This window comes from Rhinatrema bivittatum, chromosome 5 (assembly GCF_901001135.1).
Source record: "Rhinatrema bivittatum chromosome 5, aRhiBiv1.1, whole genome shotgun sequence".
NCBI classification, from domain to species: Eukaryota; Metazoa; Chordata; class Amphibia; order Gymnophiona; family Rhinatrematidae; genus Rhinatrema; species Rhinatrema bivittatum.
In genome coordinates this window covers 319,807,465-319,833,152 of record NC_042619.1, presented here as the reverse complement: position 1 = coordinate 319,833,152, position 25,688 = coordinate 319,807,465, and the positions used below count along the sequence as shown (strand labels likewise).

The window sequence follows — 25,688 nt, the reverse complement described above, 5'->3', positions numbered from 1 at the left end:
CCATGGATATATCTCTCTCTTCACCTGGGGTAGGAGACAATCTTTGGGGCTATGTTTTGTCTCATATGCCAATGACTGATCTCTCACTTCACCTGGAGAGAGCAGAGATTCCCTAGAAATCTCTCCAGCTCTCTCTCTTCCTTCAAAGCCAAGAAAGAATTTCCCCAAGACCATAACCCCCGCCACCCCCCTCCCTCATGGGCAGAAATATTTCTCTCCTTTTCACTGATCAGATGCAGAAGGTATTTCCCTGGGAAACTCCCCTGATCTTTCTCTTTTCACTGGCGCCTGAAGCTGAACTCTGTGTGTAATCTGAATGAACAGCTTTCCAGCTGCAGGAAGCAGGAGGTGCTAAACTCATGAAGGAGATCAGGGAGTGGAAGAATGTAAAGCTTCAGGAATGTAAATGACCAGCCATCAGGTTAGAAGTTAGCCAACAATCCTCGTCAATGATCGTAACCTGGAGAAGTGGTCAAAACATGTATAAAATTAATTAATTTTTTTTAGTCCAGAAGCTTCCTCCTGCTCCTGCCAGCTTCCAACCCAATTGGATCCAGCCTATATTAGACTATGGAACTATAAGCCTTCACAATTATCCAGGAGTTTTCCTTCTATTTTTATATCCTCTCCAACTCAGCCCAGCAACAGTCCTTGGCCAGGGGCCACAAGACACAGCTCCCTTTGGAACCCAGCTAACATGGAACCTAAGTCAGGCCACAAGGTGATGCTGTTGAGCCATGGCTGAGATTCCTCCCCTCCCCCCTGAACCTCCACCTTGGAGGTGTCTGTGCAAACACTGTCTACACCGCATCCCTTGCTCCAGGTAGCCTAGAGAGCAAAAACCTGGCCCAGAAACCAAACCCAGGTCTCTCACAAGGTAATGCTTTGCCCTACCATTGAGCCATCAGGCCAGCCCCATAACAAAACAGTAATCAGTTTTAATACAATACATAATTAGGAAACAAGTAAAATGCACCTTCAAATTAATACCATTGAAAGTTATGGGCCTATATTGGACCTACTCATTAGCATTCAGACCCAGATGAAAGCTAAATGCTACTTATTCATTACTGTGTAACCCTCTCCAACAAACTCAGTTTTGGAGAATTGACTAAAAGACAGTCTGTTTTTGGCCATATACTGCTGCTACAAGATTTAAAGTTGGAGATTTTCACTTTTCTGCTTGAGTATCCAGCGTCCTCTTACTCTCCCAAGCCTTCTCAAGCTAGGCAGTGCTATAAAGAGAAACCAGGATTACTGAATTCCATTACAAATGCCCGGTATGTTTAATTATACTCAAAAAAATCTATGCCTGAGCATGAAAGAATTTTGAAAAACCTCAAGGAATGTGACCCATAGTCTTTCCATAGCAGCACATCTGCAAATGCAAACAGATATCCTCCTGCATCTGCTTTGTAGAATCACAAACAATGCTGAGGTCATAAAGAACCTAAGGCAGGGCTTCTCAAACTTATCCTGGGGACCCCACAGCTAGTTGGGTTTTCAGGAAATCCATATGCATGAGATACATTTGCATATCATGGGTGCAGATGTATCTCGTGCATATTCATTGCGGATATCCTGAAAACTCGACTGGCCGTGGGGTCACCAGGACAGGTTTGGGAAGTCCTAACCTAAATATTTGGTTGGACCTGGTTTACTCCGTCAGTCCTGACTACATCTGAGAGATTTGCCAAATAAGGGGCAAATCTGCAAACTGCCTGCCTCTCCGCACATTCAGCGAATTTAGAAACCACCATTCCTCATGACAGATGTCAATGTTGGACACGTTCAGGCGTTAGCTCACAACTTACTGAAACTGTGACCTCATGTCTTGACTCAAAAAATTCCAAGGAATTTTATTTGTGTAATAACAGAAAACAATGATAGTGAAGACACTAGAATGAAAATGTCCTGGATGTGATCCATGATGAAGGGGAATTTTCATAAATATTGGAAAGGGTACATACCTGCAAAATGTTTCTTATAGCAATACATTCAGAGTAGAGTTTTGCATGGTTAAACCATATACCCAATATCAACAAATGAATGAATGAATGCAGTAGTTCATGAACCCTGCTGAATACAAAGATAGCTCATGGCTGATGTCTGTCTGTCTCATAAGTAGGCTCGTCAGGCAAGCAGACAGAAAACCGCTAGCCAGTAACATTTTGCTTCATAAAACACTCAAGCAGATTGAGAAGGCTGCAAATTCATTGAAAGAAATTGTTGAACTGTAAACATACAAAGCACTAACCTGTATCATGCATGAGACAGCCTTTTAGAAATATGCAGATCATTTATTTCTGTAAGGGGGAGGCAAGACATTCCATCTGTAATCTCTGCTTATGTTACAGTAAGCAAATACAACGATGTTGTGCCAATTGGGCCACAAGGACACATTAAAAATTCAAATCGATGTCACTAGGATACAGCCATTAATGGAATTAGTGCAAGACAGCAGAATTCTGCAAACTACCAGCCCTGGTAGACAGGGGAGTTTCTGCTTATTTTGGCAGCAGGAAACAGTCTGTTACCTTCAGAAAGCATACTTAAGGTGTCTTCGGTCTGCTGGCTATTCCCCATCTCTGCTTTCTTGGCATCCTGCATGTAGCCTGGATAGTTGAGGGAAGACCCATCTGGTGATGCATAAGCATTTTCAGGAGAGGCTGAGGTGGAGATGGATTCCCAATGGATTTCTCTCCTTCGAAAGTTCAAGTCCACATCACATCCTGTCCAGCCATAGAAAGCTAAAGTAAACAGGAAGCCCTGCATTGGATTCAGTATTCCCTGAAGGATGAAAAAAAAAAAGTGTCAATGTTTAAATCCTTTTCCAGAACAGTAAAATCACTCTGTGTACCATGCCTGTGTTCAGTAAGACAATTTCGTAAGAGAGAAAATGGCAGAAAATCATGTTGATTTGGGGTCCTTATTTCCTAGTTTTGGATCTTATGAAAAACACTTGCATAAATTAGACCCTTTGTGTGTGACAATGGTTGTATCATGTAAAAGATGGTCTCCACTGAGGTGAAAAAGAAAAATAGCATAATTGGTTAGGTAACAAGAAGACCACTAGTCATCTAATGTAACCTGCATCTAAACCTAGAAAAACTTGCAAACAAATGCTAAAATGTGCAAAATCAATCCAAACCTAGTAATAAAGAACTTGACACCAGAGGTCAACAGTGCTCAAAAGACAAATCCACAGTCTCAGGCCCACTGTATCATAAGAAAGCACTTCGGATCGGATCATAAACCAGTTCAAATCACTTTTCCTGTCAGACATCAACATACTTTCCCCTGGCCAATAAAATAGAAGTCCCTCCTGTACAAACCCACCCCATTCCCACACCCAAGGCTTCCCATCAATTTTTTCCATGTTCTAATGGAGCCAAAGCCATTTTGGATAACGGCACTGGTGAGGCAGGAATGACCGGGGATCACTCCTGCCTCATTAAAACATGGAAGGTGATGTAAGCTTCATGGGGAGCATCGGAGCTGCTCTGGGCCTGCAATGAAGAGGGTTTTTTTGTTTGCTTTTTAAATCAGAGGGATGGGTTGAGCATATTGATATATTCTAGGAGAGTGGGAGGCAAAACGAATTTGAATTTGTGCGCTGGTGGAATTTTTTTTTATGAGGGGTGAAGGGGCAGTCTCTCATTTCAACAACCTTAATGAAATTTTTAAAAGATACAAAAAAATTCCCCAACAAAAAAAATGAAAATTAGTCCAAGGATATCCCCTAGTGCTGAATACCTTCCAGTGGGGTTAACCACCATTTCTGTGTAATTGTCTTCTGTCCTTGCTACCAGTCTCTGCACTGCACTGAACCAGCAGGAGCCAATCCTTTCTTAGTCTCCACCCCTGGCTATGCAGACATTTCTGTTCCTGTCTGATCTTTTCTGGATTTCCCTCCTTTTGCCCAGATCCTCTTCTCTTTCCAGTCTATGCCTGGTTCCTGGTCTGTACCTGTATCTCACTATTTCTTCCTGCACCTTGTCTTATCCAGACTCCCTGGATCTGAGCTCAGCCTAGTCCTGAACTTTATTTTCCCTTTTGGACTTATTTCTTGTTCTAAATGTAGCCCCCAACTCCTGTCTTCATCCAGAAGGGAGGGGGAGCTACATACAGATGGCAGAGAAGAGTGCTTTAGACAGCTTGGGTCAAATGCTCCAAAGCATTTGCTGACAAAATCCCTCAAGCTGCCAATAACCCTGTAGATAAAAATTATGGTGGATCAACTTGACTTACCATTATGAACCATGTGATCAATGCAGCATTCTTTACATTCTTTAGGACTTGACCACTGATATTTGGCTGCAATTCCAGATAAAACAAAAGGATCTCGTTGATAACGTTTGAGGACCAACTGTTGCAGAGGGAACAAAAGAGTTGAAAGGATTTAGACTTCTCTATCAGTTGTACCCTATAGATACTAGTAGAAGCATAGGAGCTGTTGATCATTTATTTATTTATTTATTTATTTATTTAAGGTCTCTTTTATACCGACATCCGTTGACACATCGCATCGGTTTACAAAAAACAAAAACATTTGGGCAGAGCCCTTACATATAACAGCGGAACAAGATTAACTTTTGGGCGGGGCCCTTACATATAACCAATAGAGTACATTAAACAGGGGGGTGAAAACTAGCTATAAATATAACTCAATATGAGTAAACCAACTATATACACAGATAGGAGATTGATGATGACAAATACACATCTGCATCAGTCAGTCAGATGTGTCACGATGGAAAAAAGGTCGAGAAACACTGGTCTGCATAATCCACAAATCCAAAGCAACAATAGTTGGAACTGCAATACGAGTTTTTGGAGGGCAGTTACATAGGGTAAATAATACCAGGAAACACAACCTCCTCTTTCATTTTGAGTCAATGAAGCTGAAGGAGAACTAATAAAACACTTTCAAAAATCTCTGCATCCAGATTTAGTGAAAAATGCATTATTAGATAAAGCTGAATTTTTTCTATAACTTCCTCCATCTGTAGCATATTTCCCCAACAATGATTGGTATAGGAGGTAATAAGATTTCATAGTAAAATAACAAAATGTGCTATACTTGAATTGTTACATTATTACACCGACTAGTCTCCGACTGTATGCTGTCATTCCAAAATGTTGTACACCCCCCCAACTCAGATAAATTTCTCATTCATAAACTGGAGTAATAAATCCAAATAAATAAATGAAAAACAGTCATGACACCTCTGCACAAAGATAAACCAACATTCAGCTCAGCTCAAAATGCAGTCATAACAGACTTCAAAAGGAGATTTTAATTCACCTATGGTGAGGTCATTATAGTCAGGCTTTGAATGCAGTACAACTCTTCATACCATTATAATTCTTTAATCTTCAAGAAGGCTGCAATGAAAAATCCATCTGTTTTCTGCTTTCTCCTGTCTTAAAGTGCAGAATTCTAGCAGCCATGCTGGTCCTGGTTGAAAACTGAATATTTTGTAGGCTGTAATACCTTTTATTGACCCAACATATGGATTATCCAAAGATGTTATATATGAGCTTTCAAGACCACACTCTGTGCTTTCTTCGGATGAGTCTGCTGTGTTTTGAAAAATCAGTGAACTGGAACATTGTGTTAGATGTGCATTAGATCACAATTTAAAAGACTGAAATATACAGTCTATTCTAAGCCAAATTTTTCAGCTTTAACCATTTTATTTTTTTCTACTTTTAAAATGCCAGTGTGTGTATATATGTATATATACACATCTATATATATATACATACACACACACACACATCTATATATATATTTATATATATCTCTGCTATCAAACAATGGCTAAATCATAATAGACTGGTCCTAAATATTGAAATAAATTGATGCGATAACTTTAAACAGATTTGCATTGGATGATTGCCTCTCAACCTTTAATGTTGAAGGAAATGAGTTGAAGATAGTTTCTTGGTCTAAGAAATTTAGGTGTGATACTGAAGCCTAAATTCTCACTGTGAGTTTGTCAAGGCTGTAGTGAAAACATGCTAAGCCCTTGTGACTTCCACACTGTCGTACAAGCTTTGGTGTTGACAGGCCTTGATTATTGTATCTCTTTATATATGGGGCTGTTCGCAAAAGTATTAAGAGCACTGCAAATTTGTGCAGAAAGCCACCTAGAGTATCTCTGGTGCGAGATTAAGGGACCATATTACATCAGTCCTGCGTAATATGGCTTCATGTACAATGAAGGCTCAGATATAAAATTGCTGTGTTGATTCAAAAATTCTTGAATAGCACATCTTCTCCTTGGATTTGTGCAATTCTAAGTATTTATAATCCTTCAGGTCTGCCCATTGGGCTTTTTTAGATGCCTCCTCATCTTACTCAGGTTTCAGAAACTTGGGAAAGGGCATTTTTGGTCACAAGGTCTATATTTTGGAACTCTCTCCCTGAATAATTACAACTCTCGATGTTTGCACACGGTCTTCTAAAGAAACAACTGAAAACATTTTGCTTGCCTAAGCATTTGATGTGCCTTCAGGGAACTGTAATCGTTTTGATGTATATTAAGGGGTTACGTCAGTTGGTCTGGAGGTAACATTTGTTGGTTGTTCATTTATGGGATGTGCTTTTGTTTGAAACAAAATTTGTTTCATTTCATTTCGAAAAGAAAAGAAAAAAAAACAAAATGTAGTTTGTTTTGGTTTTATTTTCAAACAAGCTTCCACAGCCTTGGAACCCCAAAATTTTAAAATTAAAGGCCCACCCCTACTCCCACATCTATCTTACCCATCTTTGAACAGACGTGATCCCCAGTTAAAAACATGCCATACTGGGTCAGACAAAGGGTCCATCAAGCCCAGCATCCTGTTTTGCAAGTTGCGCCTGCTTCTGGGCAGGTGTAGGCTGCGCGCGCCGGCCAAGTGCCAGTGCACGATCCCACGGCCTAGAGGCCCTATGGAGGCCTCTGACCATGCCCCCGCCCTGGACCGCCCTCACCCCACCCCTTTACAGATTCCTTTCAGCCACCACCAAGGTGATCCTCTCCTTTCAGTGCTCCCACTGGATTGCTTCTTATACTTTGCTGGGTAGGTATTTAAAAATGGCGCTGGTTGGGAACAAATCTGAGAAATTGTTGGCTGCTCTGGTTAAGCACAAGCTTGGAGCTAAATATATTGCTGCAGCACATGATAAAGGGCACAATATAGTCAATTCTCTGGATGCCTTGCAAAAACTTTTCTTGGAGTATTTTCAACAATTATATTCAAGACACCTTGGAGATCTCACTGCCAAGAGACCGTTGTTTTCAGAAGCTTCAGCTCTCTCGGCTCACTGATGCACAACTAAATAAACTGAATGCCCCATTTGGATTGGAGGAAATCCAGTACAGCATCAAGAGCGCTCCTTATTACAATTCTCCAGGGCCTGATGGGTATGGAGCGGAATTTTATAGGATTCTAGTAGAGAAGGTGTCCCTGCCTTTGCTTCTTATGTATGCACATCTTATTGAGACACAGCATTTTCCCTACAATACAAGCCCTGATTACCCTTATACCTAAGAAGGAAAAGGGTCCTCTGTTGCCAGAATCGTATAGTCCCATTTCACTGTTGACTTTTGACGTGAAATTGTTGGCTAAGAGTTTTGCAGACCATCTGGCTATATTAATTCCGGATTTGGTAGCAGAACATCAGGTGGGATTTGTACTTGGGCGGCATTCGGTCTTAAATGTGCGGAAGGTACTGGGCTCTATAGAATGGAGTACAGCACATGTAGTCCCCTCTTTGCTGGTTAGTTTTGATGCTGAAAAGGCCTTTGACAGTGTGGCATAGGACTATCTTTTTTATGTCAAGAGTTCTCCTTGCAGCGTGGCATGCATCAAGGTGCCCTCTTTCACCTCTTTTATTTATTTTATCACTAGAGCCTCTCTTGAGATCTATCCAGCAAAATATAAGTATCTCTAGCATCTAAGTCGGCAATAATATGTTCAAGATAGCAGCTTTTGTGGATGATTTGATGTGCACCTTAGTAACCCAGTTGGATTACTGCCTTGATAGGAGAGTTCTCCACTTTTGGTTCCTTTTCTGGATTGAAACTTTTTAAACAAATTGGAGGCTTTGGCATTTCCTGCTCAGGTCAGGATATTGTGGGGAGTGGAGTTCCCCTTTGAGTGGGCCGGTGATGCTTTTCGTTAACTTGGGGTTCAGATACCAATAGACCTTACCAAGCTCTATGACCTGAATGTTTCGCCATTGGTGAGAAATTTGAAATCTTGGCATGGAATAACCTGCTTCTTTCAGTGACTAATAGAGTGAACTTGTTCAAAATGCTTCTTCGGTCACCGTGGTTGCATATCTTGCAAACAGTGCGGTTAATGTTATAAAAACAGGACATAAAACTGGTCTACACTATGGTATCTTGTTTTGTGTGGCGAGGCAAAAAGGCAAGAATATCAGTAGCTAGAATGCTAGGTGCTTGGTGGCAAGGGGGTTTGGGTACCTCAGATATAGAGGAGTATAATATGGCATGCTTATTATGCCATGTCAAAGACTGAAACACTCATTTTACTCCTGTAGACCTGGAGCAGGAAGTGGTGGCACCTTTGCAATTTTGCTATATATTGCATGCAAAACTGGCTCAATTGCCATGGGACATGTGCAAGAATCTTTTAATCGCCTCTTTGAAGAAGGCATGGTCCTATCTCTGCATCAGGTTGGGGCATGACCGATGGGAATTGGTTTATTTTCCCATTAGGGACAACATAGGTTTTTTGCAGGGCATACAGTCAGATACCTTTACACACTGGGCTGCGCACTCTGTATTGCAAGTGGTGGATTCACATGGTACGAGTTAGCTTACCCTGAATTACAAAACCAATTTAATCTTCAGCCTGTTGTTTTGTTTTTTTTGCATATCTCCAGTTGCATCATTATATCTCATTGTGGAAGGGCCTTAATTTACAGGATGCCTTTGTAGATCAGGTAGAGGAGTTTTTTCAAATCGAGATTCGCAGTAGGGCTGGAATTTCACATCTTCGAAACTGGGGCCTTTGTTTTCAGGAAATTTGTTGCTAGCCAAATGGAAAACTGAATTCCCAGCTTATTCGGGCAGTTTAAGCCTCTCTCTTTCCTGTAAGCGCATCCCTGAACTGCTGGAGGAAGCAAACCTCAGAGAGATACAGTATAAACTGTTACAGTGGGCGTACCTGCCTCCTATCTGGGTGTTTTAGACTCAGAGCTATGTTTGAAGTGCCATCAAACCCAGGATATGCTAGGACACTGGTTTTGGTTTTGTCCAGTGATACAATCTTTTTGGGGAGAAGATTTGTAAATATTTATCTTCTTTGGTGGGACAAGGGGTGTGTTTTGTCCCTGAGGGCGTTCTTTTTGATACATCAGCAACTTTTCAGATTCAGGGAAAGGGAAAAGTGCCTGCTGATTAAAAAAAAAGCCTGCTTGATTGGGGAAAAAAAATCCATTTTCTTTGTGTGGTGTGAGAAATTGGCACCCTCCTTTTGTTCTGGAGGAATAAAATGCATGATTTAACGCCGATGGAAAATCGTTTAGGATCAAGTCACAATTCGTTGAAATCTGGAACCAAGGGCGAGGAGTGAAGTAATTAATTACCCGTAGGCTCTACGCGCCCTCATGTTCTGCTGTTATATTACACGAGCCCCAGTGTGGTATTAGGAAAGGAATCTGCGTCTGGTGCTTTAACACTCCTGACATGAAGGGGGTGGGATTAGGGGGAGGTTTTAGAGACGTCTCCCTTGATGGGTGCGGGTTTGCTGTCCCTTTTGTTTATGACATATCGGGCGGGCTGTGGTGGGAGGGGGTAAATAAGACACAAAATTTGTGACAGTTTCATTAACTGTCGTTTATACATTGCTCAGCATGCTTCATGTTTATATTTGCCTTTTCTTAATAAACAGTTTAAAGTAAAAATGGCTCTGGTTGGCTTGAAGGCCGGCGTGATTTTTAAACACTTTCCTGGCAGAGCGGGAAACGCCCGAGGATCACTCCTACCCACATGGATCCTGTGGATGGGATAAGATGAGGCCGGAGAGTGGGGACACCGCTTCAGGTTTTGGGGCTCCAGCACTGTGCCTTTTTGGCAAAAGGAGAGGATTTGGCAGGAAGAGGAGGGAGAAGGGTGCAGGTTTCCACCCATTTTATTTTGTTTCAAATAAATGAAATAAACCATAAATGAAATGAAAAATATGAACAACAATTAAAAAGAAAATGAAATGAAAAAAAAAATGCAAGTGCATGCCTCTAATACAGTATTTATACATCTACAATCAGTTTATGCTTACAAAGATACTGAAGCAGGTTTTAATTGGTGGCACGGTCTGCTCTCATATTTTTAAATATGAAAATCCAAGTTACCAAAGAAAGAAGACTAGCATGATCTTGAAGAAGCGAATTTGAATTTCAGTTCCAAGCCGTCTTTCGTTCTCTGTATAGATTCCTTGTCTTCCTTTGAGAAGTGAGGCAACTGAAATGCACAGAATAGATCCATCAGTGTTTACGGTCCCAATTTACAAGAATAAACGTCACTCTGCAAGGTATGGGCCATACTGAAACATGAGCTCATGGTGCACATCGCATACAAAGAAATATTTTTTTCACCGAAAGGGTGGTGATTACAGAGAACGGACTCTTAGCATTGGAGGCAAAGACAGTTATAGAATTCAGAAAAACCTGGGATAAGTAGACTCCTTATTTGAGAGGAAATGAAAGTAAAACTAGGAGGTCAAGTAGATCTGTGCTACTGGAATAGGAAAGGATCATGGGCAGATTTGATGGGCCTGGTAATTATCTACCATCATAGCCTGCTTACATAAGAACAAAAGGCTTGCCATACTGGGTCAGACTAGGAGTCCAGCAAGCCCAGTATCCTGTTTCCAACAGTGGCCAATCCAGGTCACGAGTACCAAACAGTAGCTAGATCCCATGCTGCTAATGTACAGGGATAACTAGTTGCTTTTCCCAAGCCTATCTGGCTAATAACAGTGTACGGACTTTTCCAAGAACTTGTCCAAACCTTTTTTAAACCCAATTACTGTAAGAGATAGGGGGTGTGTGAGCCCTTAGTGCTGCAGTGCAGTTAGTGTAGCCTCGAGGGCGAGCCCCCGAGGCCTATGCTGGCAGCTGGAGAACGGGCCCTCTAGTGGGACAGTCTGGAGCGCCACTTTTCCCAACCACCTCCTCCATAGGTTGAGCCCTTAGATTCTGGCAGCCGGCAGGACAGGCGGAGGCAGAGCCCAGAGACACACCAGAGATACAGCAAGGAAAGCCAAGGTCGGGGCAGGCAGCGGGCAAGAATAGTCAGGTCCAGGCGGCAAGCAAATGTAGTCGGGTCCAGGCAAGTAGTCAAGATCCAGGCAGCAGACAAACATGGCCACACAAGAGGTCAAGATCTGGAGTGACAAGGCATGGGTGATCATGGACACATAGAAGACCCTGGGTGAGACAACTAGGAAGACAGACTGGGCTAGAAGTCCAGGCTGGACTGGAAGGTAAGGTGGGAACACTGTAACACACTCCGCTAGCAGGAGACCCTTTACTAAGGCAGAGAAGGGAAGACTGGAAAAGCCATTATATGGGGCTGAGGTGCTGATTTCATTGTTGGGAACCACCATATGTTCCTGCTATGGACTCTAACTAGTGCATGGTCAGCTGCGCACATGCCTAGGGAGGAGCGGCAGTAACGGCAGCATCCCATGCCGTGTGAGGGGAGCCTGGTGCTGTCCTGCCACAACCCCACTGCCACCTGCTGGCAGTGTCAGGGTAAGTCCCTTCGGCTCGTGGGACCTTCCGCGAGCAGTGAATCCTAATAGTTACACTAGCTGCCTTTACCTCGTTCTCTGTCAATAAATTCCAGAGCTTAATTATGCATGAAGTTGAAAAGAATTTTCTCAGGTTTGTTTTAAATGTGCTTACTAATTTCAGGAAGTATAAGAAATTACCATACTGGGTCAGACCAAGGGTCCATCAAGCCCAGCATCCTGTTTCCAACAGTGGCCAATCCATGCTACAAGTTCTTGGCAAGAACCCAAACATTAAGTAGATCCCATGCTACTGATGCCAGTAATAACAGTGGCTATTCCCCAAGGGGCAGATTTTAAAACATAAGCACGCACAAATGTACGCCCGATTTTATAACATGTGCGTGCAGTTGCACACATGTTATAAAATCAGGGGTTGGCGCGCAAGAGGGTGCACACTAGTGCACATTGCGCACACTGAGCCCTCGGGGAGACCAGCTGGCTTTCCCCGTTCCCTTCCCCACCTGTCCCACCCCCCCAGCTCGAAACCAGACCTCTATCATATCCCCCCTCAGCCGTCTCTTCTCCTAGATTAATAACTGTAAACTCTTTAGCCTTTCCTCCTAGGGAAGCCATTCCATCTCCTTTAACATTTTTGATCGTCGTTCTCTGTACCTTTTCCACTTCAGCTATATTATTTTTCAAATGCAGCAACCACAACTGCACACAGTACTCTAGATGTAGTCTCACCTGGGAGCGATATAGAGACATTCTGATATTCTCTCTGTTTATTCTCCATTTCTTTCCTAATAATCTCTAGCATTCTATTTGCTTTCTTGGCTGCTGCTGTACACTGAGCAGAAGATTTCAACATATTATTCACGATGACGCCTAGATCCTTTTCCTGGATGGTGGCTCCCAACATAGAATCTTGCACTGAGTAGCTATCATTTGGGTTACTCTTTCCTACGTGCATCACTTTGCATTTGTCCACTTTAAATTTCATCTGCCAAATATCCTGCTCAAAGATAGGCATGAGAGAGTTACACAGAAATGGATGTTTCCTTATTGAATTCAAATGCTGGAATGTTCTAATAGTGTGTCAGAGTCGGCATTTTCTTAGTGGAAAATTACAGTTTAAGATGAAAAAGCATTTTCGTGGCAATTTTCTCAGAGGCATAGTGGTAAAGCTCCTGGGTAGTTTCTCTTTGAAGAAGTGCATAAGATACGTGGGACCTGTGTACTGTGGATGGGGTTAGGTGGGAAGAACCACATGCATATATTGATATATTCACTGTGCACATGCAGATTTCTCTCCCTGACCCTTGCGCCCCTGGGAACACCTATATGTAGATTAGGGCAATTTATTTTAATTATTTGACTTGACTATCTCCCCTGAAACAAGGGATCTAGCTGCCTAACTCCATGGCTAGGTAAATAGATCTTTCTAAAAGTTGCCTTTTTTAATCACTTGTAAAACACGAGTAGCTTTGGGATGAACAAAATATCAGCTGCAGTTCACTGGACCACAGCTAGAGGGGGGAAATGAAAGGAAGCCAGGACACTAGACACTTTGAAGACGCCTCTTTGGCATTAGCAGTGAATGAAAGATGCATGTTTTACATGAAGGACGCGAGCGCAGGAGGTGAAGCACTCCTCAACTGCTAACCCCTATCAGCATAAACCCAAGTCCTGCCGCGGGCACGTAATAGACAATCACCTGCTAAGTGGAAAGAACATTGGGGCGGATTTTAAAACCCCCGCGCGCGCCAGCACGCCTATTTTGCATAGGCCGCCGGCACGCGCAGAGCCCCGGGATGCGAGGAAGTCCCGGGGCTTCCTGAAAGGGGCGTGTCGGGGCGTGTCGCCGAATGACGCGGCGTTTGGGGGGCGGGCCTGGGGGTGTGGCGCTGGCCCGGGGGCGTTCCAGGGGCGTGGCCGCACCCTCCGGAACAGCCCCCGGGTCGAGTCTTGGCGTGCCAGCAGCCCGCTGGTGCGCGCGGATTTACGTCTGCCTCTGGCAGGCGTAAATCCATGGATAAAGGTGGGGGGGGGGTTTAGATAGGGCCAGGGGGTGGGTTAGGTAGGGGAAGGGAGGGGAAGGTGAGGGGAGGGCGAAAGAAAGTTCCCTCCGAGGCCGCTCCGATTTCGGAGCGGCCTCGGAGGGAACGGAGGCAGACTGTGCGGCTCGGAGCACGCAGGCTGCCCAAAATCGGCAGCCTTGCGCACGCCGATCCCGGATTTTATAAGATACACACGTATCTTATAAAATCCAGCGTACTTTTGTTGGCGCCTGGTGCGCCAACAAAAGTACGCGATCGCGCTATTTTTTAAAATCTACCCCATTATGCAGGCAAGTCTTAATAGCACTGTGGCTTCTGTTGGTTTAGTCAGTCTTGTGTTCTAATTATTTATTTGATTTATATTCCGTTTCACAGTGGATTACATTCAGGTACTACAGGCCAAAACTTGAGACATTCATCTCTATTAAATTTAACAAAGACATTAATATTGATTTATTTTTATGTTCCAACAGACACTAGGTAAATTATTCTTTGGGTATTTGATCATTCCGAATTAGCAATGCACATTTCCTTTGTCCATCTTTATGCTTCATTGTTGATAAATTTAAAAAAGTTGTTTTTCCCAGCAATCATGTCTTTCAAACAGGATTTTTATGATTGCTCCTGCTTGCTCAAGAAGTCGTCCTATATGGGTTCTTACCTGCTTTGACTGTCCTGCTAAACAGAATTGGATTGACCATCAAAACTAGCAGAAGTGGTGCATAGGTTGTTACATAATGTGGAATTGCATGCTCCAGTCCATCTTCACAACTAAGAAAATAAGAATTACATAAATTAGAGGGCTGATCGAAAAAATACAAGAAAATGTATGCATGCTGACATTAGCTACATATTGCTTCCCTGCATCGGGAGTGGTAGGGGACCATTTATTGGGACCAATGTAATAAGACCCGTGGCAAAACAGGCGCTAGTTATGAGCGCGGGTTTTGATCACTGTGTGCGGCTGACGCGGACGCTTCCGCGGGATATAAAAAAAAAAATTTATGCAAAATGATTTGCGTGCAGAAATCCGCGCACGTACCTATGATTAGCTAATCGCCTCCTTTGCATGCCGTTAGCATGCATTTGCACAGGAAAAACTGCGGGTCCATAATCACATTCGTAAGGGCTTTTTTCCCACGCACAAACCTTTATTACATCTCCATATAGGGCTTTGCGTGGGAAAACGCACACAAACCTGCAGCAGCTTCAGCGCCGCTTATTACATCGGTCCCATTCTGAGCAAAAGAAAAAATCACATTGCTCATCTAGGCAAAGAATGAGAGAGCCTCCGAAGACCACAGATCTTCTTAAAGAACAAAGACCCAGGGCCAGTTAATCAACTGGAGACATACCATTTTTTCACAGAATCACCCTGGGTTATTTTTGCAAGGAGACAATATGAGAAGCAAGCAGACTTAGGATCCCTGTTGTTCCCTCTGTTTTGCCATGATACTGGATGCCTGCAAGGAACAGGCTGGTTTACGTCCTACGATTATATGCACCTCTGTTTGCCATGCTGAGTGCAGCTGCACCATTATGGAGGTTAGAAACTTCCACAGGTGACACCATTGTATGGGTGCTTCAAAGCATCTGAACCTGAAGCGCTTGGATTTTTTATTTTTAAACGAGAAAGCAAAATCTAAGAACTAAATATATTATTTCAGCAAAGTTTTATGTAGTTGTTAGTGTGTTCTATTTTTATGGTTTGTTTGTACAAATATTATGTTAAAGATTATATGTAAGGCTTCTGATCCTAGGGGTTTATGAATTGCAAATTTAAGGGTTTATTTATCAGGCAATTAGAAGTAGTTGGTAGATATTAAAAATAGGTGTTTGAGGTGTTCACTGAGCAAGTTAAAAATTTTTGCATTTTTTAGATAAATTCAATTTATTAAGGTGCATATCAATTTATCTTAAAATATTTATATGCTGTTGCATGTGTCTATGTGGCTAAGGTGAGGATGGCAGAGGGGGTATGTATGTGGCTAAGGAGAATGGCAGTAAGGGTGGGGATATGGAGTGGCAGGAAGTGCATATATGTGTGGCTAGATGGAGTAGCAGGGTGTGGCTGGAGAGGATGGCAGTGGGATGGTAGGGGGTGGCAGACTGAAGCTGGTGGCAGGCTGTATGCATGGGGGCTTCAGGACTGCTGGCAGGTTATATATCCTCACTCACACACAATTTCATTCTCTCACACACTCCCTCTCTCATATACACACCCATGCAAACACACACGCCTTCTCCTTCAGATACACTCACACATAGGTTTTCTCTCTCTCACACATACACACATTCAGGCTCTCTCACACACACAAATGCACACAGATTCTCAGAAACACACGCACAAAGGCTCTCATACATGCAGGCTTTCACTCACATGCACACAAGCTCACAGGACCTCCTCCTCTGTTTGGGTCATGGTGGTATAGGCCCCATTGTGCTTTTCTTTGGGCCCCAGTGGGATGGGGGTCCAATGAGGCCCTGCTGAGCCTCTCTATGGGCCTCAGCTGGATGGGTCTGCTGCAAGCCCCACTGAGCTCCCCTTTGGGCTGCAGTGGAACAGGATCCACTACAGCCCTGCTAGGCCTCCCTTTGGGCCTTGGTGGGATGAGGTCTGCTATTGCTCCGGTAGGTTTTTCTTTGGGCTGTAGTGGGATGGGGTCCACCACAGCCCTGTCAGGCCTCTCTTCAAGCCTACTCCTATGATGTCATCCAGCTGCTTCAGCCAAAAAGGGGTACCCCTTCAGTAGCCAGATAATGTTATTGGAGAACCTTTAGGTAGGACTATTGTTTGAGTTTTTCCGGTTAAAATTGGAAAACCCAATATCCCCATCGGGAGTGTTTTATCATTTTTTTTTGTTTTAACTGAAAATCAGAAGCCTTAGTTATATGTTTGTATTCATGGTGTTTCAGCTGAGTACTTTTTAGACTGGCAGAATTTAAATGTGTTTTAAATAAATTAATGCAATAAAAAATCACATCAGGGCACATTGCTTAATAAGGAAGGAAGTGAAAAAATGAACACGCATAAAATTGTCCAGTGCTTATCAACCGTACGCTATATGTTGCAGGCATTTTCAATAGGGTAAATTCAGCTCAATGATGGACTTTCACCCCCATATTTTGATCTTGATCAGTCTACACTGAAGAAAGTTATCAAGTCTCTGGACAGACAGACAGACTGATTTCAATCACCTCAGAAGTGTTTGTCTAACCCGGCGGCCTCATTTACTAAGCATTTTTCCCATAGAAAGAAAATGGGAGAAAAGCCTTAGTAAATCGGGCCTTTTGAGTTGAAAAATGTTGAGTAAATATGTATTCCTTGACGCGCTATTCAAAACCTCAAAGATAGCCAAGAAAAAAAAAATGTACAAGAAAAGTGGGTGCCTATGCATCAAAATGCAACATCTCAAGCAAGAGCACAATTCAAACTCTGAAAAGTTAGGAACTAGGCACTCCCAAAATATCAAAAAGATGCCATTTAGCTCATTTTCTGTCCAATGTTTGGGTTCCAAAATTAAACCTTCCTCAGCAATGAACAGTGGTATGGGATACACAACACGAACATTCGTTCTGCAACACGGGCCTCAGGCAGAAGCAAACTTGTTAATGCATGCATCTCTCACTTCTGGTGCTGTAGTCCCAGCTTGACTTACTGGACTGGTGAACCCAATACCACTGGGGAACTATTTATTTCAACGATGGCTCGCCTTTCCTTATACACCTCAAGGTAAGATTCAAATATAAAGAACAGACTCGTACACATCAGACAAACACAGTTATAACTGAGTGACCTCATATGCCACTGGGATGCATTCGTCTTAACTGAGGCTCAGTGGAAACTGCTGCTAGAGACAGTAATGATCAGGACCTGGAGCACTGTACGAAACTTATTTGGATCTAAATATGGCTTAATCTTCCAAAGCATGCAGACTCTCTCTCTCAACACTAGCTTTTCTGAGGGCAATTTTCAATAGGCTTCCTAGTTGTAAAGTAAATGGACACTTCCAGGGGCACATTTTCAAAACATGAAACATGGAAAACTGGAAGTTATTTGTGTAAGCTTGCGCATAGCAGTGGTGACCTGCACAAATATTAAAAGGGGTGCTTTAGGGGCTTTCTGGGGCAGGGTCGGAAATTCGCACACAAATTGCTAGTTTGTAAGTTGCACGCGTGCATAGCCATCAAATGTGCCCCTACATTTCCACACCTGCTAATGGACTTGCACAACTGAAATCGCACTTATCCTTGGCCTGCTGGTTTTGGGTGGGAGGTCTGGGATAAGTGCTGGAGGATCTGGACGAACCGGCGATTGCAAGCGCACAAATAAGGATTTTCAGAAGCAAAGTGCACGCATTCTTTATAAAATGCATGCCTCCGAGTATAATTCAGGCTTATTACACCCACGTGTTAAAATGATTTTGCTTGTAACATATATGCAGGTGCTTTTATAAAATGGATAGAGAACGCATGCGGTTTCCGGCATTACATATATGCGCACGGACTTTCGGGGCAGAGATAGGTGGTATTTTCATAAACTACTGGAAATTACCCTCCGTGTGAAGTGCACATGTATAAAGGGTGCAAGTACTTTGCATCTCCCATTTGTGCAGGCAGCCGAGCAAGGGGTAAACCAAAACCTGCTTGCAACCTAAACTCAGCCACAGGAAGCCCTCTTTTTATCCTGGCTAAAAGGACGCCCACCGTAGAAGCCCATCACTACTTTTAGCTGGGCTAGGTGGGGTCAATTTTCAGAATGACCGATTTATGCAGGTAAATTGCTACGTGCATTGGTAAACCTAAAACATAGCATTGTATTCAAAACTTTGCCTCGCCAATACAGGGTCGAGGTTATGCCCTTCCACTTCTGCTCAAAACCTATGTATGTACTTAACAACATACCACATTTATACATCTCTTGTGGGGGGGGAGTGGAGTGGGGGCAGGGACTGTTAGCTGGATAAATTCAGATGGCTGTAGCATGAAGGAAGACACTTTGAATACAACAGAATATTAAGGATTTTTTCAGCTAACCCTCCCCCCCCCCCCCCAGCACACCTAGTCCAGGAGAGCAATCCAATTTGAGGTTTAATTTTTGAAAAAAAAAAAAAAAAAGTGTTTTTGTTGGCTGTGGCCTCACATTTCTGTTCTTTTCAATTTCAGCCCATTCTTCATCTGTAGCACTTACAGTCCTCACGGGCTGCAAATCAAGACACCTCCAATGAGTATTCCTCCCTTATCTTTGCATACAGTTGGGGGCTTATGCAAGAAAACTTGCGCTAAAAAAAAGTTTAGCGTGCGAGTTGGTCAAAATTTAACATGCATGTGAAAATGCCACGTAATGAGCAATGCAAACATTTAGCATGTGCATGGTATTACTGAGCACAGGAACGCAAAAATGCAGACTAAATATTATGACCATGTTATTTCCTGAGAAGAAGCTAATTAGCTGGGAAGTGGTCCCAATTCTGGAGAAGTAGTGTACCCTTGGACCATGGCGCGACCGCAGAGGGACTCCGGGGAAGTGCCGAGGCAGGCGAGATGCCAAGCACAGCCTGAAGACCAGAAGCCCTGACCTCTGCCGAACCTGAACGCATCAAAGAGACCCCACAACACAATGTTGGTTTCTGGGGTAGCCCTTTGGCCACTCTATAGCCCTTTTGGACCTGCTGCTTGGGAATGGCAGATGCAACAGGACGGACAGAGGTTGAGGATAGGCGATGATACTGGAACTTGGAACTCAGACGAGATGAGGATGCTTAGAACCCGGATGCAGGATGCTCAGACGTGGACTCAGGAAAGTCAGGCAAGGACTTCGGATACTTAGACGAGGACAAGGACTCAGGATCTAGGTCAAGTACAGAAGCAGACAAGGCACTCCGAAGACCGGGAACAGGATACAAGACTCAGGATTCAAGACTCGGAACATTAAAAGCAAGGGTCTTCTGGAGGCTTGCGCTGCCGAAGAAAAGGACATCTGGATACAAGGACATCAGGGGATGTCTGGAACTTCAGGACATCAGGAATTCAAACCCCCAGGACACTCAATCAAGAGCATAAAGGAGGTGCTGAGAGACGGAACATCTGGGCATCAGGACATATGGAAAACAGGACATCTAGAACATCAAGGCAATGACATCAGGAACCGACGAGAGACCAGGACATGGAACCATCGATGAAGACAAGGAATTCCCCACAAAGAACAAAGTGCCTAGGAGAAGCTGAGATGATGAGAAGTCCAGGAGCAGACTGGCTCTTTGCAAAGGCAACAAAGAACTGACAGAGGCCCTTCTTATAGGGCTGAAGAGGAACACCCAGGATGACGTCATCAGGAGAGGCCGCGGGACTACTCCTACCGTGGACCCTTTAAGAACCAGAGAGAGGCGCAGCCTCACTCCTAGGGCAGGACCCTGGAGAGTGGCAAAATGCCGCTAGTAGAGCAGGAGCGGCACTAAGCTGCAAAACCAGGTCCCAGTGCCAGTGGCGGCTTCCAGGCCGGAGGAAGGAGGCGGAGGACGACGATGATGTCGGTGGCTTCCAGACCACATGGGTGGGCCGACGGTGGCTCCAGGCCACGTGGAAGCATGGTGGCGGCTCCCTGCCGCCGCACGGCAAGAAGGATGTCAGCGGCTTCCGGGCCGCATGGAGACAACGTCAGCGGTCTCTTGGCCGCAAAACTGAATGACAACGGCTCCAAGCCGCATAAAGACGGCGTCGGAGACGGAGGTGAGAGGCTGCTTGCGGCCCTAGCCATGAGCAGAATCATAACAGTGACCATGCAAAACTGAGCATGCTTGTCCCTTTGCCTTTGGGCTCCTCCTGCTTGCTTGCTTGCTTCTAAAGTATATATAAGTCAGTCTGGCACGTGGGGTTGGTTTGTCAGTAGTGAGAGGAGAGGCAAGGAGAGGAAGTGAAAGAACAGAGTTCCAGGAGAGCCGAAAACTGACATGAGTGCGTGTTTATGCAGGGACCCCCTTGGGTTCTCCACTATAATTAAATGTCCCTGGTACAGGAATTGCAATAGTTGCTTTGCGTTCTAAAGTCATCCCTTCTTTCAGCCTGGAAACACTGTTCCTAGAAGCAGATACAGAGACCCTTAATGATAGCTCTGAGCTCAGGGAGAGTTCCAGGAGAAATCTCTGGTAGGGAAGTTTACAGGGAGAAGGTGAGAGCAGGTATTAGGGTTTGGTCCTTAGCCAGGGAGAGCATACCGCACTATTTACATGTGCCTGGTAAAACTTAAGAACATAAGAAATTGCCATGCTGGGTCAGACCAAGGGTCCATCAAGCCCAGCATCCTGTTTCCAACAGAGGCCAAACCAGGCCACAAGAACCTGGCAATTACCTAAACACTAAGAAGATCCCATGCTTACTGATGCAATTAATGTTCCTTCATTTGCAGAGATGCTAATTTTAGTGTGCTCACGCTAACTTCTTCCCAGACCACTTTAACAGACACGATAATGCCTTCCTGCATAGCACGCTATGTTTGGCATGTTAAAATTTATTGCACAGGCTTCTTGATCTAGTAGGTTAATTTGCATATTTTGGTCACCTTGTAAACCAGATATGGTGTGGTCCTTGAAGGACCTCAGTGATCTCTCCCCTAACTAGAGTTATACATAAGAACATAAGAAATTGCCATGCTGGGTCAGACCAAGGGTCCATCAAGCCCAGCATCCTGTTTCCAACGGAGGCCAAACCAGGCCACAAGAGATGAAAGGTGCGATGATCGGTCAAATATGTATGCGGTGGTTTAAGCAAGATATTTGTCTCTATCTCCCCACTCTCCCCCATCCCCACACCCCAGATATTTATTGCTCAACATTCATTTTTTATGCACGCCTCTATATACAACAGATTAGTGGCTTAAATTGTCATCGCCTATTTATGCAATTGTGCATGTATAAGCTACAGATGTCAAACTTTAGACAACTCTGGTGATTCAGAAATGCATCTTTTATGTTAAGTTTTAGGTTGTGTGTTTGTTATCCAGCTTGGTCATTTATTTGAAAAGATGGATTTTAAATTGCAAATTGAAATTACATGTATTCTTTCCTCACTTTAGAATTTAATTCACTTGCAGTGTTGTTTCTGTCTAATCTTGACCTTATCTTGTCTCTGTGCTGATCTTTTGCTATTCTGATCCCCAGGATTCCACAGTATTTTTTTTATTTATTTATTTATTTAATAATTGTTATATACCGACTTAATATTGATTTCTATACAAGCATTTCTCAATCTGATTTGATTTTTCAGTAACAAAGATTTTTCTTAAATCAGTACTATATGCTTTCTAATTATATCATATTTGACTGAATAATCTTATGTTGTTATTAGGAGAAAAGGAATATATATGCAATTAGTGTTCAAACTGGAAATGAAACTACTAGTATTCATTTAGAAATGTAATGAGGAATCCAGCCCTGGTCCAGTGGACCAGGGCTGGATTCCTGTGTCCACTTACTGGGATGGCCAGGGCTGGGAATGCAGTGGAAGCAGAGTTCATAGTCCCTCGAGGAGGGAGTTCCAGTCATCTCTTAACAGCAACACCTAGTGGCTGGGTTTAGGGCTATGACTACAGGGCCGCCAGTCAAGGAATGTTGTTGCAATGACTTGACTAGGTGAGCTTTGTAATGGATTTAAAACAGGGGAGAAAAAAAAATCACTGTGTAGTTGCAAATGAATGCCCATGACTTCAGATCCCAGTCCCCATTCTGGCAGTAAGCCCAAAGGAGCCCAAATGAGCAAAGGGAACCTGCCTAAAAGAAAATGGAGTCGATCAGCTAATGTTTAATTCTAGTTAGAAATATGCATAACAATGTAATGGTCACTTTTCAGGGCACAGAGGCACCTAAAATGGCCCCTTTTGGAAGCAGACTACGGTTGAGCACCTCAGTTTAGAAGTCCTTTTTTCACTGGGCATCTAAACTTATGAGTCTAAACAAGCAGGCAGCTCCAGGGATGGACAGCTGGACAAAATGTTAAGGCACTGAGTTTCAGCACTAGGCATCTAACTTGCAAGCCTACATTTATGCAATGTTCAGCAGAAAACTTATGGCCCTAAATTTGGCAAAAAGCTTTCTAGACTTAAGTGCCTAAATTTTAAGCACTTAGAATTTTTTTTTAATTGACCCCTTAACACTAACTCAGTATCACCAAGCACATTTCAAATATAGGGGATTAATCAAGCCACAATATTTTATCACAGGAAGGGTGAAATACTGCAGGAGGGATGGTCCCGCGATATTTTTCCCCTCTCTGATACTGCTGAGTTCTTTTTTAAATCGTGGAAAAAGTCTGTGTGAGCCGTGCAACAGCTGCCGGCTCACACGAGGTCGCCAACATTTTAAAGGGCCAAGACAGCCAAACACCTTCCCCACCACAAAAGTGTCAATCCCCCTGGGGATCTAGCGAGACCCCACCCAGCCCAGAAGTGAAAAAAATTGAATAAAACTCACGCAACGCTCCACCCTTCCCCCCCCACCATGCCATGCAAAGCCCCTCCCCCCCAGTAGCAGGACTCCCTTCCCCATGCTCCCCCATACTCCCTTCCAAAGAATAATGCTCTAGCACGCTCCTTCCTCCCCATTATCTCAACAACAGACCCTTCCCCCCACAGAAGCTTTATTGGTGGCTCAGCGGTGGCCTGGATCACCTCCTATCTTCGGGATGGTTGATGCCATTTTCCAAAATGCCACAGACTGCCCTTATCCACCCGCACTCGTGATATAGGACCTCAGTTGCAGTTTTTATTTTATTTTCCCTGGGAATTTATTAGTGTCTATTACAAAAGCAAAAAGATTTACCTGCAAAACCGATGAGCCATTTATGTTCTTGTTGTAATACTGATAAATTCCCAAGAAAAATAAAATAAACTCCAAAAAGGTGAGCTTTAACCTTAAAATCCAGATTTTGAACATTTACTGCACAGTGAACATAACCTTGGAGACTCAATACGGTCTTCAGACAGTTAACACTGCTGCATCTAATGACACAGATTCAAGAACGAACATGTTTTCAGATCCATAAGCAGTTTCTCAACATGCAGTAACCACATGAAAAGAAAAGACAACTCCTGGGAAACCCAAAGCCACACAGCACTATATTTACAATATGACTCATCATTTGAAAACCCAGTGCAGTGCTTGCCAGGCTTATATGACCTCACTCTTAACATTAAGGTTAAGCTTGTTTAAATTGGGAGTGCAGTGCTTACTCCTCCAGTAATTTTAGCATTGGTTTGTTGTTTTTTGTTTTTTTTTAAATATCTAGGTTTAAAAAGCCATGCTTATTTCATTTTTTTTTTTTTACTGTGCAATAAATGTCATTTTTGTAATATACAGTAGATCCCTCTGAAAGACAGCAAATAGCCCATTAGGTCTGTCATTAAGAACTCAGTACCAATGTCCTGTGATTGCATTTGTTAGCAGAAATTAGTCATTCCCACTCTTTGAGGCAGTTACCGACCTTGCAGGGATTACGTCTTCGGGGAGCTTATTACAAATGCCTTTGTGTGAAGAAACATCTTCTGAGATGGGTTTGGAAGTGCTGCTGGTGGGGGAGGGGAGGGCCAATTTCTGCACCGCTCCTGTAGTTGCGTATTGCGTGGACGCTTTTTAACGAGCGTTATCTTATACAAATTTCCAAAAAGAAACTGCCCATCTTGTTTCTCTCTGTAAATCAGTATAAACTAGTTAACACTTACTCCTTTGTGAAGGTGGCCGAGGGAAGGTCATTTTCCTTTCTCTACCTAGAACAGGCCAATGGGAAGACCCCCTTTGTAGCCCGGCTAAATGGCACGCACCACAGAGGAAGGCTGGAGGAGGAGGTGACATTTTCAGAAAAGCCATTTTACCCAGGTAAATGCCTTTAAAAATAGCTCGATGTCCGGATGGTTTGCCGGAACATCATTGCTGATTACCTTCTTAGCTTCAGATTTCGGGCCTGATTTTCAAAAAGCATTTACACGCTTAAAACTGGGTTTTATATGTGTAACGGCACTTTAAGTTGGCTTCTGAAAAATCCACTACAATACATGCCATTGAATTGTCAATAGTTTTACCCGCTTTAAGGGCATGTTAAATGCGAGAAAAGGACTTTTGAAACTTGCTACAACAACATGTGAAACTCCTTTGAAAATTCACCTGTTTGTCTTGTCTGTCCTTCCATTGTATCTTCTCAACTGTTCACTTACCCCTTATTGGGTGTAGTAGCCAGAACTGGGGGCAGAATTGCAAATATAAACAACCTAGCACATTACATTTAATTATCTACCCCTCCCCGTTTTGAATTATATGGTGAAAAAAGAATTCTAAGAAATTTCTAATGCAGAACCGGATAATATTTTATTTGCGTTCATAAGTTTCAAAGACTTTTTCTGACATGTACAAAACTGGCAGGGGCTAAGCAACTTTTTGTGCCAAATATAAGGAGTGGGGGGGGAAAATGCCGTTTGGCAAAAATCCCAATTTTCCATAGATGCGTTCTTCTAAACATAACTACACTGGTACAGTGGATTTTTTTCTTCCGTGCAACATGCAAACGGAGGACACCGTGATGCTGATGTACATGGGAATCATTTCCCCATAATAAAAACCCCATACTGCATACTTTTATCTCCTTGCTGTCATCTGCCCGTTGGGTTCCATACATCGTGTATACCACTAAGTGTCATGGATCACTGTACCAAATAACTAGCTTTATCCCAACTCACAGTCCCCTCTGCCCCCGACCTCTGTCGGGAGACTTGCCACTTGACTATATGAGAGGCTGACATGATGTACTGCATTCTGACAGCTTTTAGCTAAGACTCTGCATGATAAGATTGCAGCTGTACACAGTCTGTAAAGCTGTCCATCGCAAGGTGAT

The 25,688-nt window shown here is 43.3% G+C and overlaps 1 protein-coding gene across 3 annotated transcripts in view; it reads right to left on the bottom strand.

Moving 5' to 3' along the window:
- The window catches only part of GPR143 (G protein-coupled receptor 143), a 65,189-nt gene that overhangs the window by 13,913 nt on the left and 25,588 nt on the right, over window positions 1-25,688 (bottom strand). For 2 of the 3 annotated variants that reach the window (XM_029604370.1, XM_029604367.1), the window contains 4 exons: window positions 14,476-14,585; window positions 10,370-10,478; window positions 4,252-4,369; window positions 2,538-2,790 (listed from right to left, as the gene is read on the bottom strand). In XM_029604370.1, the coding sequence (XP_029460230.1) occupies window positions 2,538-2,790; window positions 4,252-4,369; window positions 10,370-10,478; window positions 14,476-14,585 (590 nt within the window). Of the gene's footprint in view, window positions 1-2,257; window positions 2,307-2,537; window positions 2,791-4,251; window positions 4,370-10,369; window positions 10,479-14,475; window positions 14,586-25,688 lie in introns of all 3 variants that reach the window. The other variant, XM_029604369.1, reaches the window with a different exon arrangement.